The 19,212-nt window shown below is 38.2% G+C and overlaps 1 protein-coding gene across 4 annotated transcripts; it reads right to left on the bottom strand.

The window, feature by feature from the left end:
• Window positions 1-1,512: 1,512 nt before the first annotated feature.
• Window positions 1,513-19,212, bottom strand: LOC120608554 (uncharacterized protein encoded by LINC01551-like). 4 transcript variants are annotated; one of them, XR_005654424.1, is made up of 4 exons: window positions 19,058-19,212; window positions 18,506-18,575; window positions 3,152-3,184; window positions 1,513-1,884 (listed from the first exon to the last, which is right to left on the bottom strand). XR_005654424.1 is itself a non-coding variant. In XM_039870447.1 (4 exons), the coding sequence occupies exons 2-4, from the start codon at window positions 18,507-18,509 to the stop codon at window positions 1,713-1,715; spliced, it is 330 nt and encodes a 109-aa protein (XP_039726381.1). In that variant the 5' UTR covers window positions 18,510-18,575; window positions 19,058-19,200; the 3' UTR covers window positions 1,513-1,712. The 4 variants fall into 4 exon arrangements, 1 of the variants encoding a protein (XP_039726381.1); XM_039870447.1 differs by lacking the exon at window positions 3,152-3,184 and adding an exon at window positions 16,711-16,864 and having other exon boundaries at window positions 19,058-19,200; XR_005654423.1 differs by lacking the exon at window positions 3,152-3,184 and having other exon boundaries at window positions 19,058-19,179.

Below are 19,212 nucleotides of genomic sequence, written 5' to 3'. Positions count from 1 at the left end.
CAGTGACCACATGAGGGATTTTTGACAACATACTTATTTTACAGAGGAAGCCAATATCTATGAAAGTTAAGATGACCTCACAGTTGGTAAGTGATGAATCCAGAACTTAAGAGGTCTTGTTTGAACAATGGTAATTTACTTCAACTACTCCTACTATAAACAGAATCATATAGTTGTATGATTTTTGTAGGTCACAGGAAAGGCTGAAAGGAAGGGTTGACCTTAACAAATATATTATAAGCCTTGATCTGCACCTCATAGTGGAAACCTTACACCCTGATTTTTTCAACATGCCCCAAATTGATCCACCTATCAAAGGTAGGTGCACAGTAATCACTAATGTTTTGTCACAGAAATCAAATATATTAAATGAACTAATATATTATAATGAATTATATCTATTATATCATATTCACTGAATTCCTGGAATATAATAATTACCTAAAAGTAACTACCATTATAAATATTTGAAATTCATTTTAGATAAGTATACTAGAAGAAGAAATACTTCGGAAGCCAAATAATAATTAGAACATCGAAGGACATGGATTAAAAATGAAGATATTTTAATGGATAGAATGTTTAATAACATCAGGTTTAAGCAGCCTGATATCCATTCACATTAGAAATAGCCTTGTCATTGGGATTAAAGTTCAGTGGAATTCAATCCACTTCCTCCCCTCTAAACCATATTTGGATAGGCTTTCCCTACATTCCGTTTGATTTTTATATACTTTCGTGGCTAAAATTGTTTTTGTGGATATATCAATACCTTCAACCCTTCTGCACAGGAATTTATCTGTTCTTTTAAGATAACTTTGCATGTATTTGTGCTGATCTATTTTGTGTCAATCTTGAAGTTTATCAATCAAAAGCTAAACTTATCTTATATCTTTTATTTTTAATTTCTTGCCAACACCTCTCTCATTATAAGAACAATGACAAGAATCAAAAGAATTAATTCCAGGATAAGATAATGCTTACTGAAAATCCTGGCTATTTATGAGAAATGAGTGAGGATAAATAATAGCAGGTGTCCTCTTTCTCTTTCATTTAGGGTAGAAGTAGTATATCCACAGGATTCAGTTAATCATCTTAACACACATCTTGATTGCTAGGATAAAGCTCTCCAAACTCCTCCTACAAGAGGCACCATGTTTCTCTTTATAATGGTACCAAACCCCATGCTAAGCTAGAACTGTTGCTCTGGAAGGAGGTGTGGCCCAGAATAAATCAAAGCTGGCATACAATGTCAGGAAAAGATGGTGCTATGCCAGTTATATTCCATCAATGAAAAAACAAGCTCGTTCAAGATTTATGCTGCCATAGTGCCATGCACTTCAAGAGCAAAGTCGAATGCCACAGTCTCAGTGTTTCTTTTTCCAACTAGGCAAATGCCAAGAGGAGCATTTTCCCACAAACAAGTGTGTGGGAGATAGTAAATGCAATAATAAGGCTAATTAACCCATCAGGGTGCTTCAAGACTGGAATGATTCAGTCAGACAGAAACAAGAGATTTTTATTCCTTTATTATTATGTCTTCTTTATTTGTGGAGCCAGAGGGTGGGAAAAGGACCAAGAATTCAGACATGAGAAAGATCTGAATGAACTTAGGAACCTATCTAGTAGTTTAGAGTCTGGAGAATACTGTAGGGAGAAGTATTCCAAAAAAAATGCTGAAGCAACTTTCTCTGGAGACATATCATGCACACTTAGGGAGTTCCCAGATGCTTGTCTGCCTGGAACCAGCTACTTTTCATTGAGTTGGAGAACTCATATTTGGAAACCTCTGATTGATAACAGCACACCGATGAATAGTTATATTTTGATGCGAGGTGGACGATCATGCCATCAACCTTCATTGTACTGACCAATGAGAAATCTCTGAAAATAACGTGGAAAGGATAAGAAAATAGGTGATCAGTACAGAAAAAGCAAAACATCTTAATAAGAGAGAAACAAATATAAAAATTAAGTTATAAAAAGTTTTAAACTATATTAATACCGTCTTTGCAATTTTTTAATTGTTGTGGTGTTATACTATGTTTTTAAGTTTACCAAATTTTATTTTTATTAGAACTAAATTAATAAAATGAGGTAAATTTTATTAAAGTAAGCATTGTCTATGGTGTTGTAGAAATTTGGTAAGATCTGAATACTCAAGCAAAAAAGAACACAGATGAAAACCAATTGTGTATAATTGAGTATATGCAAAGTTACCCTCCCCAAAATGAGTAAAGAAATTAAAAGAATTTAAAAGGAAAAATGGTGAGAGTGATTTTTGAAAAAATAATTGTAACAGATCCTAAAAATCTAATTAACTTAACTCTATTCAATACTTACCAACAGTAAAAGACAAGACATAGCACACCAAACTCACCAACTATCACATGGTTTCACTCGATTCTACTTAACAACAGTTTCCTATAGTTAATAACAAGCTGAACTATATTAATGAAGAGAAATCAGAAAAAAAAAATAACCATAAAATTCTAAAAGAAAATATTCCAAAGGAGGGGAAACAAACTAAAGAAATATCTAATTAAACAAAATAAGAGATAATTACTTTCTGGCAGAATTAATGAATGGGAGGAAAAAAAGCTAAATGAAAGCTTCGTTACATTTCCACTACTACTGAATAAGAGTTTGAAGTATTTGTCTAAAAGTTTTTTGGGACAATTACTTTTGGTTTGTGGGGGTTTTTTTTAAACATTACAGCTTGATAGTATGTACACAATAAATAAATAATGAGCTGCTAAGCTTTACCTACGACTCTGAAAGATTACTTTTAAAAAAGGATCTCAGACCGAATTATAATGTTGGAAGAAACTTCCATTTTTTGAGAATGTTGTGGATTTGACTTTCAAGTCCTAAAAAGTCATTATCATGAGGCTCTACTTTAATCTTGTAACTGCAGATTGTATCTGGGTATCCTTTACTAAAAATAAGAAATCAAAAGGGATAAACTACTAACCATATTTATAATCTTTTCTTTAAATTGATGGGAGACATGGTGCCTAAATTCATTATTTGAGTGGGGCATTTGGTTTGTTCTACAACAATTAAATAGGGCAATACACAAGATGAAGCCTCATTCAAGCTCTTATATTTTTCAATCAGAAAAAGAAAATGCTCAGATCCTGTGAATTACCTGTCCTGTTTCACCTGTATTGCGGCCACACATCTGTAGAAGCACAACATCAGCCAACTGTTAATCAAGGATCACTTCCCTTCAAAGTGACTGATGATCCACTGTTAAAACAGCTTATAAAAATAACTTCTCCTTCGAAAAGGTGCTTGAGGGTTTTCAGACACATCTCACCATTCCTGCTAGCTTAATGCATGTTTGAAAGTTAATTTCTCATTAATATTTAAAGAACAAATGGCTTCAGAACAAATTTTAAATGATCCATTACATTTTAGAAATAAAATATTATTGGCATTATTTTTATCTCAATTACAAAGAATAATAATGTCCAAGATTGGCTTTTAAACCTGTTAATGAGCCCTGGCAATGTGAAAAAGATATGGATTAGGTAGATGTAATAAGATATGATTAAAGGGTGTAAGCACTGAAGGGTGTTGGAGAAATTCTTTTCAGAAAGAGTATAATTAGTGTCTGATAAAAGTACTTAGTAGATAAGATTTTTGAAGAAGAAAGGTTAAGATAAACACATACTTTATGACAAACCTGCTTAATTTTTCCCCTTTGGTTCTCTTACATACTCAATATTATGTTGAAGTTTTATAGATAAGTAATGTTTGTCGAATACTTGATGCATTTCTTCCAGACAATTAGAGTGTTTTAATTGCCAGACACAGAGAGCAGAAAATGTGTTGAAACATCTTATTTCATTTTCAGTGTATACTTCTTTGTTGATTTATGTAATGTAGCTAATAATATGCAACGTACCCTAGTTTTAAACAAACAAATGAACTTCTAAAAAGCAAGCTTCCCATGAGTTGCTAAGCAACTCCAGACACATTTTATTAATTTAATAAATAACATTTAGATGAAAAATCCTTAAAGAAGATTTCTAACTCCATTTTATAAAAAGTAGAATATCTAAGCAGGTATACTTCTGATTTTCTTGTTTCTAAGGCCTCAAGGCTAAGAAGAGACACTGCCATTTTGAGCTCCATTTGACTTAGTAAACAAATAAAGCATTTCTTCAATTCAAATTGTTACCGTAATAGAAGTTAGGTTCGAGGACTCACTGTATAGCTCTCCAGAGTTAGAGCTCGTGCTTCATTCCCACAATTGAAGGTTCTCATCCTGGACACTATTGACATTTTGGACTGGAAAATTCATTGGACGGGGGACTCTCCTGTGCCTTGTAAGATATTAAGCAATTTCTATCCTTGGCCTCTACTTACTAGATGTCAGTAGTGGCCCCATAGTTATAACTAAAAATGTCTCTAGACATTGCCAAATGTGCCCTCGTAGGCGAGCAGTGTTCAAAATCTCACCCAATTTAGAACTGCTGCAACTAAATAATGGGTAAGTATGAATAATGAGTAAATAACTAACTTCGAGTCACCATCAGTCAACACCTAATATTCCCTAGGACCACCAGCAATGAAGAATAAAGGGGTAGTACTGATTCCAGTGATACTGTGGCTCTTGTTCTATTCAAGGCTCATTATTATACCATTTCAGTGTAATTTCCATTATATAAAAACTGGGGAGAAAGGTCCTAATGATTACTCTGTCTATAGACACTCTCTAGTAATATCCTGATCTGGTCTCTGGTCTTTAAGGTTTCCTACAAATTACCAAACTCCATCTCATCAAACATCTTTCTCATTCTCCATGAATGCCACCTTTACCCGCCCCCAAACACAAACAGCTTGCATATTCCAATCTTATGTGACACATAAAGGACAAATTCCTTTCCTTCATGAAAGATTTCCTAATTAATCCTTCCTTTATTTCTTATCAGCATCATATTTCTGTTAAAAAAATGACATGACTGCCAATTAATGTGAGGCAATTATTTACTGAATGTTTTCAATATGCCAGACACTAAATATTCCTTAGTAGCTGTTTCTATCAATTTACATTTACATTATTTATGCCCAACTAGATTGTAAGTTCCCAGAGGATAAGAATGAATCTGCTGCCTCTTAATAATGATGCTAATAAATATACTTTAAATTTGATTAGCAATTATAACCTTTCAAATTACTTTCATGGTTATTACCTTATTGGTTACATTTTTCACTGTTTTGTAGTCAATGAAAGTGGTATAGTAAATACTCTAGGGACTAGTCTACAGGTTACACAACTTGTGCTCAGTAGAATATGCATTTAATATATGTCAACTGACTGAATCCAGTCTCACAACTTCAGCACTATAAAATTTCTCTCCTGGAAAGTTCTTATAGCATTTAAAAACAAATGTTACTGTAAAGAACAAAAACAGCTCAGTGATGTAGAAGACACAACACAGAAGTGAATTAGGATTGGCAAGGGTTAAACTATAACATAGCTTGAAAGCAAAAGAGAAATATTAGTTTCTCCCTCAATTGGCTACAAGAGATTATAAGGCCTTGGCCTCTTATCACAGAAAGTAAAACTTGGAAAAGAAAGCAAAATGGAAAGGAAAAACCACAGAAGAGCTAATAAAGCCCCAAATTCTAAAAAGCACAGCATTTTGCTTCATACATAGAAAGTTCAAGAAAACATTTTCAACAACTCTTAAGAGATTTCCTCCTAGATTTTTGGTGTCCCTAAACACCATCAGAATGCCTGTAAAAACCACTTATTTTGTAACCTCGCAATTGACTTCAACAAAACACCAGAAGTCGGAAGTCAGCTGATTTCTAAGGATACCCACTAACCCTAAGCACCATGAGCCCAAAGAAGCAACATCGTTTATTCAGTAATTATTTCAATATTTATTGCACACCTACTAAATGCAGACACTGGCCTATCCCTGGAGTTAAAAAAAAGGGCTACCTCTCAGTTGTTAATGTAAATGTGTGCAGGGAATTCAGAAAAGGGCAGGTGATCCAAAAAGACAAATTTATATATATATATATAAAAAGATACATATTTATCTTCAATGTTCCTTAACTCTCAACCTCTGACCCTCCTATTCCACCCCACCCCCATCTCAAGTTTGAAAAAGTAAGGAAATCAAAGAAAATTTAAAATAAAGAGAAATGAAAGGAACGGGTAAAGGTCTCATCAGTCACCAGAAAGATATAGAAAACAGCACTCATCGATATCCCTTGGCCACGTGACCGGGCGGAAGCGTAGGAGCCCACAGCAGCCGGAAGTGCTAACGGTAGGGAAGGTGCAGGCCCCACAGAGGACCGGAAGTGCAGGACCTGGAGCACGCGGGAGAACTTGGCCCTGGGCAGGTTTTGACTCCAGAACAGAGGCCGCATGAGGCATCTCAGGGTTTTCTCTGATCGCAAAGGCCTATCATAATCACAGCAGGTTTTCTTCAAAATAGGGATTTTTGAGCTTTTCCAGATTCCTAAATGTGGCGGGTAAGCTTGACGTGAGTTTTTCAGGGAAGGGTCTGTGCTCCTCTCCCAGCGTTTTCCGAGGCCCCCTAAACCCACACGCAGAGGGAAACGGACACTTTAAAGTCGAGGGGTGTTGACCTGCCCAGCGTTTGCCGAGCGGTGCCCGCTTCCTGAGGGGGGAAGACTGAAGTGGGAAGTGGGACGGTATCCAAGGCGGATAGGATGTTAGAAAGCGGGCACTCTGGGTGCTCCGATGGGGGCATTGATGTATCTACGGAAAGGGGTCGCAGTGGGGCGGGGGCTTTGTTCTCGCCGCTCTTCTCCGAGACCCGGCGGGTTCGCCCGGGCGGCGGGTGAATCTGGCAGAGGACAGGCTCTGGCCTCTGCGGACGCCGGGGGCTCGGGCGGCGCTTTGTGAGCGACGGAAGGGGCGAAGGGGAGGGGTGGAGCATCGCTGGGCTCTTTTGAAATTAAATTGCTAAGAATCAGGTTGTCTCCAGGATTTTTATCTGGAGTATAGAAAAGAAGATAGAAACTCGAAGTTTGTTCCAGTTTGTCTTCCTCCTGCTCCCGAATTCTGAAGCTCTCAGCCTTGCCTGCAAATGCAGGAGCCTGAGGAGAGGGAGCGCCTCTCTTTTCCTCTCTCTTAATCTCTCTCTCTCCTCCCTCCCTCTCCCCGTGGACAGAGTCACCCCCGCCCGCACCTTCATCCCACTCACTTCATTGGACTATCTCAGGAATCCAGTACATATTCAACAAAACACTAAACGACCATAGCGCTCCACTTCACTCGTTCACAGCATTACGCGACTAACTTACATCAAGAATAGGAGAGCTAGAGAGTGTCTTGCTAGTCTTAATATAATTAAAATGCACCAGTCCTGTTCTTTCCCAAGGATGTGAGAGGGAAAGCGTTTGGACCTGGCGCTGAAGGTCAATAGGTCAACGTGTTTATGAGATCACTTTAAGCTCTCCTCATCCTAGTCGTTACTGGGAATTCGGGTGAGAGGAAATAGCTTTCGAGATTAATTTTCATAACATTAAACATAAGACTCCTCACTCTCTACTCTCTTTGAATGGAAACGCCTACGTTAATTTCCAAAAGTCTAGTGACCCAGAGGAGCCCTAACTCCCCTTCCCTGCACTGCTTGCTCCTTACCATCCTGGGAATGGGGGAAAAACCCTGGAATCAGTGGCGGCAGAACTGAGCACCCTAACAACTTCTGATTACAGAGAAGGGGGGTGGAGAGATGGAGGAGAGAAATGGAAAGGGAAAAAAAAAAAACATTTGTGTTCATTTACACATTTCCTGTGCAGAACAAAAAAGTCCCACGATCAGCAAAAGAAGTCTCTTCCTCCAAAATAGCAGCCAAAGAGGGAAAATTAGAATATGCATAAATTCCTTCATTTTCATTCGCACGGAGCATGATTTCCGGCAGATTTGTGTTTAAACTGCTCGATTAATCCCAATTTCTGAAAAAGCGTTTTACTTAGCATCTTCCTAAAACTCACCTAAGGAATATTGCTCTCCTCTCACTATTCTGTTTTGAAGCTTCCCTCTTCCCTATTCTCCAACCGCCCATGAGAATTTCTTTGATAAGACTGTAACTTTACTTTACCTGTCCATTATTTTCTTTTCAAAACTAGACTGAGGCATTGGACTATAAATACAGGCTGGCTGCTAGCTGTGAAGCCATGGCTGCAAATGAGAGCCTAGTGGAAAGGACACGTTTTTGAAATGTGTACTTAAAAGAGGGTAAATAAACATGATGGGACCAATAGACTTTTGCAGTTCCTCTCATGGCATGGAATTCTTTCGTATTCTACACAAGCCATATCCTTTCACCACTAGCGATAGGTAGGATGCTTGGAAATGTCTACCCTCCAAACCTTCCTCCTCCACATGTTTAAGGAGCATGATAGACAATCACACAACCCTATTCAAAAGAGTATTACTCTTCATAAATATTCAGAGTGTCAGTCCATTAAATCTTTGCACAGCCCATTACTAAAATGTTTGCTTTGCCACTTGTGCAACAGATCTGGCTGTATCTGCCTTGAAAATTCTTTGTTGGAAAAGAAATGTTAGCATCTTTTGAAGCCATTCTTTTTCTGAAATATCATTGCTTGACTTGGGCTTACTTCTTCTGTCTTGAAATTGCATATATTTCTTTTATCTAATAGTAGGATGTTAGTATTTTAAAAATAAAATTACTATATCATGGTTTACTGAAAATGTATATAGATCTTAATTCCACTCACCCCTAAATTCCTTACTCTTCTTGTATATCCCAAGAGAAAGAAACCTAGATTTACTTCATAATAAAATCTAAACAAAATGTAGTGGTTCTGGCTTTCCTTCAGTGTTTACAGATCCCAAATAAACCCCAATTATTGGTGGTCAAAAAGTTAGAAATCTTAATATTTGCTTAATATATTTAGTTCTTAGTTTCTACAAAATAAACATACATATTTGAACTATATGCAGTATTATATATATGATACTTCAGATATGCATAAGCATTTAAATATCTAGTTTATGTTGTTTAAAGACAAGATATTTGAATAGAAAAGCCTATTTTGTTAAATGGGTGCATAAACTGAGTGCACATGAATGTCTGCATGACTTTTCCTACTTTATGAAATAACTGCTTCTGTTATTTTACTTTCTGTCAAATATTTCCAATACAAACGTATTAACTTTCTTTTGGTTAAGCATGTCTCAAATGACTCAGAGGTTCTCAGTTATGTACAATTAAAGCCAAAGTGTTTGAAAATAAATTCTTAAAAGGTATTTGAGGGAGGCTTTTAATTATTGAAACAAACGATAGTTTTTTTTTAATCAGAGGAACAATTCAAACACATAAAGAATAACAATAACTGAGATTAGTGTCCTTTAAGAATTATTTTAATTAGAAATGGATTTTATATGGAAAGCTCCACTTTGAGTTCAGGTTGCAGAACTGTACTTCCAGAAGAGTTGAACTTCATAGTTATTAATTACTATTAGTGCAAGGAGAAAGCCTGAAGAACGGGGCAATATATGAAGTCACCTTTCTTCTGTTGCAGATTAAGCATCATCTCAGTGAATTTATCCCTAGAAATGAAAGTTCCTCGTTCTTTGCTAATCTGTAGTGAAATAACATTCTCATGAACTGGAATATTTCCATACTTTTTAAAGTAAAAAGACTAAATCAGTGAAAGGTGAAGAGGTAGATGCACGTACAACCAGCAGGGAAGTTGCGTCCTTCTTTCATTCCCTCCCTTTCTTTCTTCAACTTCTGTTTGGTTTATTATGGACTATGTGTGTATGTGAGTTTAAAGATAATATCTAAAGGAAAAAGTTTTCTAGAGGACAAAGCTGAGTATTGACAGTTATGCTTTTCTGTAATTTGTTTTTTAACAGCATACAGACCTTATTTTCTCATAAATTTTCAGGGCTCCATTAATTTACGGGAAAACAGAACAAAGCAAAAATATTTAATAGTTATCCTTCCTTGCTCCCAAACTTTCCTGCTATAGCTAAGGTCCTTCTCCATTTGGCCCTAGCCGTTGGGCTGCCAAGGAATTTTTATTTCAGCCTCTATTTCCCTCTTAAAACCGACCTTCCTCTCCTAATCAGCTTTCTTTCCTCTCCACAGTTGAAGGCAGTTATCAAACAACCTGCTTTAACTCCAACATCTGCCTGACAAAACATTGAGTCTAGTTCCTTCTCCACCTGATTTTTATTTTTTTCATTTCTTTTTTCTTTGTGGGGCCACTGGGGGCTCAGGAGATGGGGAGAACATGGATTGGGCTGAGAGAAGAGTTAGATTCCTACAGATACCGACTCACTGGCAGATTCTTTCCAGCTCTAGCCTCGGGAACTGGTGGCTATTCTCACACCTAAAATGATAATCTTGGAATGTTTACAATTGACAGAAGCACCTCTCCCTCTTCCTAAGGTATTGAACTTAGCTTTACTATCTAGATCACCACCAGTTACATCTTCAACCTGGTCTCCTCCCTCCACTTCTACTCCCTTCACTTTATTGTCCCCTTTCTCCAAAGAAATTAAAAGAATTCATTCTAGGGGACCTAATTCCTAATTTTTGTGTCTTGCACTATGGGCTGAGTTTCTCAAGGCCACTGTTCTCTTTGGACTTACAGGAACCTCATAACTGAGGTACTTTCCTCATCTCAAACTCCTCAGCTCCAAGAACATGATTCCCAAACATGATTCCCAAATATGGTCCTTCCACTCAAGAATCCCCTTCCATTTTTGTCTCTGCTCTCAGTCTCCTTCCCAGGTTGATTTACTCCTGAATGGTGCTCAAGGGGAACATGCCCATTGCAGTGAAGAGGAGTGGGTACAAAAGTATTCATTAAAACGTACTATTAAAAAGACCTACCATATTAAACCAAGGGCGTCTTATTAGAACACCAGAGTTGGCGCCAGAAAGATCACCCACCTAACCAGCGAAACAAGAAATCCGAGGAATGCCTAATTGTAGCCATGAAACACAAATTTCATCATTCTGAAGCCAAAGAAATTATTTTAAAATTGTTTCTGCTATTATTGTTTGCATTATTACCATTAACGTTTTATTCTTGTTATTATTGCTGCAGATTTTATTTTATTTGTGTTGTTGTTGCATCTATTATACTATTCAACAGAAGTTTAGGAACATTAGTCAGATTAATTAGTTTATCAGTAATTTAAAGCTGAAAACTAGTAATTAAGCCAAAAACTAAAAATGATCAGGGATGATTCATATGTATGTAGGATTCGGGAGGAAGAGAATCTAAATTTTGGGTATAAAATTTGGCAGCCGTGAAATAAACAGGACTTGGGGATCAGAAATATGATATTTGAAGTATTCTTAGTCACTCAATCTCTCCCTCTCCTCCATATTTAGCTAAGATCATTCTGTGATTTTCTTGATAGAGGAAAAAAATTAAATTTGTTTTTGTTGACAGAGAACAAAGACCCCATGCTTGTTTTTCATGTGATTTGCATTTGCACGTGGATTCCCTCTGCTTTGGATCGTCCAAATGTCTAAGATCATTCCCCTCCAAGTTTGCCTCCTTCATCTCTTTGCTCTTTTTAAGCACACCTCACTAAAGAGGGTGCATCACATAAGACAGGTATACAATTTCAGCCCTTTCCACAGACAAGTTCCATAGAATATAAATTCAATAATGCAATTCTCTCCACAACAAGCTCTCTGCTCTCTTTCAAATATAATTAATGTTTTGATAGTGTAGTTCTTTAACTACATATATATACACAAAAACAGACGCACCCTCTAGCTTTGCTGTTTATGCATCTAAAACAAATGGATGTGGTTATTTCACTGACTCCTAAAATTCCTCAACTTAGCCCACAGAGAAGAAATCTGTTTAGGGAATAACTACACAGTCTGTTGTATGCCCAGAAATATTTAAAACAATAAAAAATGCAAGCCCCTGCTTTTTGATAGTCATTTTTTGTCAAATTTCCTAGAAAATAAAGGCTATTCTGAATTGATATTCTGACACAGACATTCACTAGAAAGCAGTTAAAATCAACAAAATCACTGTCCTAAACTACTGGTTGTCTTTTCCAAGTGTTGATGATGGATACTGAATTTCAATACTTTCCATTTTAAAAGTCAGTTGGGGCTAAACTGACACAAATGTCTAAAAACCAGCAACCTTAATAACAAAACTATGACTTCCATTAGAAATTGCTCACTCCATCAAATACCTCAGTTATATGTTTTAGATGGATTAATTCATTTAATTGCAATCGGTTGTATATTGACATTCTTATGTAAAATAGATGGTCAAAAAGACTGACAGATACGTAGATGACAATATGGCCAGTAGGAACTGAGTGATCAAATGCTGCTGAGTTTCCATATTCAAGTGTACCCTACCCCTAATATTTCTACAAGCTGATTACAATTATCAGAGGACAAATAACCTTTCAGACTGTAGGACTTGATATGTTTTTAGTCTTTAATAAAGAAAATGATAACATATAATACTTAATCCAATCAAAATATAAACCTTAATCTTCCTATATTGTTTTTTTAAAGAAGCCAGTTATTTGGAACCAACACGCTGATTTTGAAGCATCTTGGCCATTTTGTTTGATTTGTGAATGTATATAAGGTGCTAGCAGAGGAAACATTTTACATATCTCTCCACAAATTTTTTAGAGGAGACATGTAAAAGGGAGTTTTTAAAAAAATCTGTCGAGGTTTTATTTTTTTACTCTTCGTGTGGTTTTTGATGTTTGGAATTATAAAACAAGATTAAAAATGAGCAAGGAAAGAGCACATGTTGCTGATTTTAAGTAGATCTTTTAACTGGATGGGAAAGAAGCAGAAATATTTCCCCAGTGTGGTTGTGCAAAAATAGCAGGGGGGGGGGGGGAGTAGGAGACTATGACTTGTGAAGAACTCACTTGTACTTTCTGTTATTGTTTTAGATGGCGGCCCATCAGGGTTCCTTTCCCATTACTTTCCTCCAAACTGTTTTCCTTGAAAGCATAAATGTGGAAACTACTTATCCATTCATTCCCTCAGAGGCTAACATAAACAGCAAATATTTTAGTTAAATTCAGAGATTGTTTTAGTACAGGACCAAATTACCAATCCTAGTTGATTAAATGCAGTTAACTTGACATTTGCCTCTATTGAGCTATAAAATATATATATAGGTAAGATTTTTACAATATCGATAAGCAGCGTTGTGTGAGCTATCAAAAAAAAATTCTCAGACTTTTTATATTTGTTCTGATTTCTTCCCTATTTTCCTTTTCCTTCCATTTGTTTTTGAGGCAATGACACGACTACTTCTCTGGTTCTCAAATGAGGTTCTGTTTGGCTCAGATTAATGTTAAAGAAGATCACATATATGGTTAGAAAATATTGTTATTTTTCTTTAATGGGGAAAATTGGACTCCCGCGTGTCAGATCCGTGGTTTTCCGAGGGGCAATGGAAATGGTACTGACATCACTTTGCACTTTAACAATCGGATTTGGTCAGAGTACAAGTTGTTTGTTTAACCCGACAGCTCGGTGCACCCCGTCGCACGCTTTGCACACTCATTAAAACGATTATTCACGACCTGTCGAGTGTTTTCGGGTTCATTCACAGGAAAGGCTTGGTGCAAGCAAGAGCAATTCAAGTCAACACTGTCCACTACCCTGATGCACGTGAGGACGAGCTGGTACGTGCATAAAAAGACGGAGGGAGGGGTGGAAGAAGCACGCCCTAGCTATAAATCCTGTTCGTCCGATGCTCTGGAATCTCAATCCCAAAAGAATGCCAAGTGCTTGGCCCTAAAAGGCCATGGTCCTGTGCTAACTTCAAGGGCTTGGCATAGGACACAAAATAAACTCAAAGCTCTCCTCCCTCCGTTCATCCTTTCAACCCTCTGCAAAGCTTGAGGTTCCCCGGCTTGCGCACCTTCTGTCAGCAGCCACGGGACTGCGAGGCTCCACCTCTCACAGCGCAGATGCTGAGGTTAAGTAGTTTCAGGAAAACTCGCCAGGGTGAGGAGATTAATTCCTTTTCCATCTCCCAAGACCCTTCCGTCTTCAAGAAAGAATTCGGTTAATTTCCCTCCCAATATTCCTCTCAAATACTAGAAGGTGTGGGGAAGTCAAGAAATGGTAAATAGAACTATAAACTGTCTTTGGTAGATGTATTCCAAATGATTAGCAAGGAAATATTCATCGCCCAAACTGCAAGAAAACTCTTACAAAATGAGGAGTAAATAGCCCTTGATAAATTAAGCTATTTTATTTTTTCAATTTCCAAGTCACCTTTCAACATTTTGTAATGACAATATGAGAAGCACAAATTCAAACGCTTGACAATCTCCTGCTATTGCCTTGTACTTATAAGACACACCCTGTGGTCTTTAGTTGTCATATTTATTCAAATGAGCCCTGATACATAACATTCACATATGAGCTATTAGTTCAAGAGAAATGCCTGTCATTATAAGGTATGATGGTACACGTACACTAAATAATAGACTAGATGAGTGTATGTATTTAATATGTACCGAAGAACTCTGGAATATCCTGTTCAGCATAAGTACCCCTGGCATAACTTAAGAGTTGACAGATTTTAAAACAAGGTCATTTCTATATTTGAATCCTGCTGCTCCTTGATTTTTCATCTACAGTATTAGTAAACCCAGGGACCACCTTATTGTTATGAGAGTAACCTAGTCGTGCCAATGGAAAAAGAACAAGGGCTTATTCATCAGTTTCATTCTATCATATCTGATATCATAAAATTATGTTTTTCTATTTTACTGAAACACATCAATACTATATATGAAGAGAAGAATGGAAGTTTTCAAGTAGCATGAGGTTTTAATCAGAAACAATTTCCTAATTGCTAAAAAGTAAGTGCGAATAAGTAATTTCGAAAACTCTTTGGGTTGCCATAATTCACTACCTGGTTTACTTAAAATTGATCTGTCAAGTGTGTTTCCTATAAAAGCGCTTCATTAAAGCCAACCTGTGATAATAATCAAGAGGCAGATGCTGAAATATGTAAGTAAATAACCGAAAGCCTCTGCATAAATAAACAAATCAATGCAGTAATAGACAACACTATCGATGTAGGAATGATCGATTTTAGTCTTCTAACCTGCAATCAGAGCTCAAAATGCATAATTAAAAGTATATATTTCAACTCTACTAATACTACTACTACCGGAATAAATAATGAACAAGCTCTGCTGCCAGTTCTACCTGATTCTATTTCGTTCTATCTAACGTACTTTTGATGGTGTGGGAGGAGTACTCTACTTTTTCTAAGAAAGCTTTGCCAACTTTAAAGCTACATCACTAATTATAAAAATTATAAAAAGTATTAAATAATAAAATTATTACCTTATTCTTGATCTGAATTTTCAACCTTCATCATAGCCTCTAATTATTCATTCAGCACATTTTAATAGAAAAAACACACAATAGTGCTCATTATTTTTAAAGATTTTTTTCAACTACCATAATATCTTCAGGTTTAAAGATTCTTTGGGCCTTTTGTTAAAACAAATGAGAAAAGTGTCATTTCCTTACTATACCCTGGAAGCTCTCAAGCCTATGACTGCATATGCAAGCAATCTGAAACAAGGGGCGGGGAGAGCATCTGCGCTATTCCAAAATTGTTTCATATAATGATTGCAAAACAAACAAGTGTCTGACTCAAAGAAATAAATATACTTTGGATTTCTAGAAATTCATATCTAAAACAACATTTCAGATTTTGCTTAAAGTTAAATTTCCTTTTTGAGAATATTTATCCCTGGAGGACAGAATTAATTTAGATTAGCAAGCACCGGTATATGATGAGTTTGAGTATTTAGGTTTTGTAGAGTAATGAAAATATGGTGTTCATATTTTTTTCTTAATCAACAAAGATGCTTATTTACATTCATCTTTGAATTAGTGTGGTCCTCTGAAGCACAGGCCTCTAGAAGAATTTGTTTATGAAATTCAGCTTCTTTGAAAGTGATTTCTCTTACATATCACCAGCACATAAATATTGATTTTGATTATTTTCACATTTTTATGTGACCAAGCATTCTCTTTGACTCTTCTCTTTCCCATCTAGGGAAAAGAATTCAGGAGCAACCAGACCAAAATAGAAAATATCATCAGTTATTGTTTAGGGCTAATTTAACAGATAATTTAACTTCCAACAACAATGATCAGGTCACTGTTTCAGAGCAATGAGGAAATGAAAGAACTGAGACAACTCTCCCTAACCCCACTACAGTTTTTACTCTTCCTGCTCAATGGAATCAACAAAACCTGCTCATACAGACGTGGAGGAAGATATGTTAGCACCTTAAATACATTCTATTCCAAGGATAAGACAATAAAAGGGGAAGGAAAGCGGGAATAAAACTGAAGAAGACGGCCCCAATGCGGGAGTGCTACCTGGGTAGGAAAATTAAGCCTAAAACAAAAATGAATATCCCAACATGTCTGGCAACTGAACACTCTTTTCATTCGGACGCGGACACAAATCTCCAAATCTTGCAAGTGAAATGTGCTTTCCTCCCGTGCAGCTCTTCAGAAAGACCGAAGACCAGGGCAAGAAGATCATATATGTCAGGTAACAGACCATGAAAAGAACGTGGGGCATTTTATCTTCCCTCTTACCTCCACAAACATAATTTTGAGTTTAAATGACTTTTCTGATTACGACAATTTCAAAATTGCTGCCTACCTCAAGTTTTGATAGAGGGCCAAGTGAGGATGATGTTGAAGCGTCGAATTGGGTCTTATGGGGAAGGGGGACCGTCGGAAGTGGATGAGCTCTATTCTGCATCGTCCTTTCCTTCCCGTTGTCTTTCCAAGGTTGAAGACCACCACCTGAGAATCTACAGACACAGGAGGCTCTGCCCACCCAAACCCCTGCCTCTCTCTCCCCAAGCAGAGCCACCCTTTGTGCTAAAAGAGCTCCTACCTCAAGGCTACCTCTTCTAAACTCTTCACCTTGGACCACAGGCTTGGGAAGAAAAGGAAAATGGGGTTGAAAGCGAAATAGAAGAGGAAAGTGTAATGTAAAGGAGAAAAGATGTCTATTACAGAGAAAATGGTTTTATCAACTAATAGATAAGTGCTGAGATCTGAAATCGTACCAGGTAAACAAAAGAAACAACTTTTAGGGAAAAGGGAAGTGGGGAGAGAATACAGAAGAAGAAGAAGAAAAGAAAAAGGTGGGGAAGCGCGCCAGCCAAGGTTCTGGAGTCAGTTTTCGTGGCATCAGCCAGTGTGAGCTACTGAACTCAAAGCTCTGCTTGTCCTGGGCAAGAGCGCCCTCACCTTGCTGCTCCCTGCGCAGCGCGGGCCTTCGCCTCCGCCCGAATCTCAGCCGCAACGTCGGGAGAGCGCCTCTCCACCCCGGCTGCAGCGCCGCCAACGCCGCCCAGACTCAGCAGCCGAAGTCACTTTTCTACATGATTCCGAAACTCAAGAAAACAACGCTGCCGGGTCCCTGCCTCCACGACATCAAGTCCTGCCTTCGAACTCCTCTCTGACTTTACCCAGGAGTCCCTGAGGCGCCAGGAAGGCTAATACGAAACTACAGCGGAGGCCCCAAATTCGCTTCGGACCAAGCCAACCTGTGTCTGGTGCGCTCGCAGCCACTCTTGGGACAGCCAGGCTCTCGAGCTTACACTGTTGTCCCCTAAGTGTGCATTAAGAATCAATTATTTGCCTGAGATTCCCAAAGCCGGGAACAGGGATATTCCCAGCAGGGACAAAGTCAAACCCAGAACAGTGCTCATTTCCCTAGTCTTTCGAACAAGCAGAAGAGAAGCCTTCCACCCCGGTCCCACACTGCATTCTACCTGAAGCAGTTCCCCTAAATCCGGCGAGGAGTGGGGTGTTAGGGGGCAGGGCTCTCCTGACCCAGGCCACAGAGCTGCAGTCGGAGGGCCAGCTCTGGGAAAGGTTGGTGATATTAGTGTGAAAACGGAGAGAAGGGGCGTTCTAACCTCCACTCCCCACCCCCACCCCCCAAAAAAGGAAAAGAAAAAGAACTTTAGAGTGAGACAAGTCCTTGGCTCAGGAGCAAAGAGCTTTTTCTCAAATAGGGAGAGCAAATACCTATGGGTTTGAACATTAAGAAAGTCCAGTTAGGATAATCTTGCAGCTACGGTTAAACTCATAAATCATATTTCCACGAAATAAATTACTTTGCACTTTGAGATCTATTTCAGTCTCTCACTGTTCCTTTTCCATATAAATTCGTCTCATTTCCCTTCATCACTCTTTCCAAGTCCCTCTTTGCCATGTCCACATCTCTTTACTTAGGGATCCACTGTGACTGTCTGCCGACCTAGAAAAAGCATGCATTCCTTCAGCTACTTCCGTTGATAGCACGCCCCACTAAAGAAATTTTTCAAAAAAAGTAAAAAAGGAGCACTTTAGCCCCGGACCTCCAAGTCGCGGTTTAAGCCTCAATCAAAAGCAGTCAGGCGTAGCCCTCCTCCCCTACGAAAATCACTTTCACTTACCCATCTTGGGGTAAGAGCGCTTCCAGTCCTTGTCTTTTTCCTCAGCATCCTTCGGACAACCTCAGGCAGTCTTGTGTGGAGGAAAAAAACAGATAGAAATCGGAAGGGAGAAAACAGACTCAAAATGTAGCACACCACATATTCCCCGGAGCCACCTTGGCCTACATCCTCAGGACAAGGTCCGGGTGAACCGACTGCTACAGTGGGGTAAAGGTTGGTTTGGGGGCCGAAAACTAAGAGGTGAATTAACTTCTGGTGGTTGGGGGAGGGGAGGCTCTGGAGAGGGGGTAGTGAAGGGGTAATGATTGGGATGAGAAAAAAAAAGCCTTAAAAGAGGCGGGGAGCACGCAAAAGAAAATCGAGAACAAAGTACTGTGAAAGATAGCGCCTTTGAACTCTTACAGGTAGGTAGTTCTTAGAATGCAGACGCGTGTGTGCGCGAAAGGAGAATCTAGATGACCCCCATCCTTTCCATGTCTCCAGGATCTTGCTTCAAGTAGAAGAAAAAAAAAAAAAAAAAGACAGGAGAATTTTAATTCAAGTTTCACCTACCCCGTTTGTTGGAATGGCTGAGCAGATTTTCATGTTGGAGAGTTCCATCTGTCTGGCAGAAGCTGGAGTGGTGTTGGGGGCAGGTTATCTGGTGAAGTAGGAATGTACAGGAACCCCGCCCTCTAGGCACAGTTACACAACCCCAGCAACCCGTC

This window comes from Pteropus medius, unplaced genomic scaffold (genome assembly GCF_902729225.1).
Source record: "Pteropus medius unplaced genomic scaffold, Ma_sr-lr_union100, whole genome shotgun sequence".
Taxonomy (NCBI): Eukaryota; Metazoa; Chordata; class Mammalia; order Chiroptera; family Pteropodidae; genus Pteropus; species Pteropus medius.
This window is presented reverse-complemented; position numbering and strand designations above follow the sequence as displayed.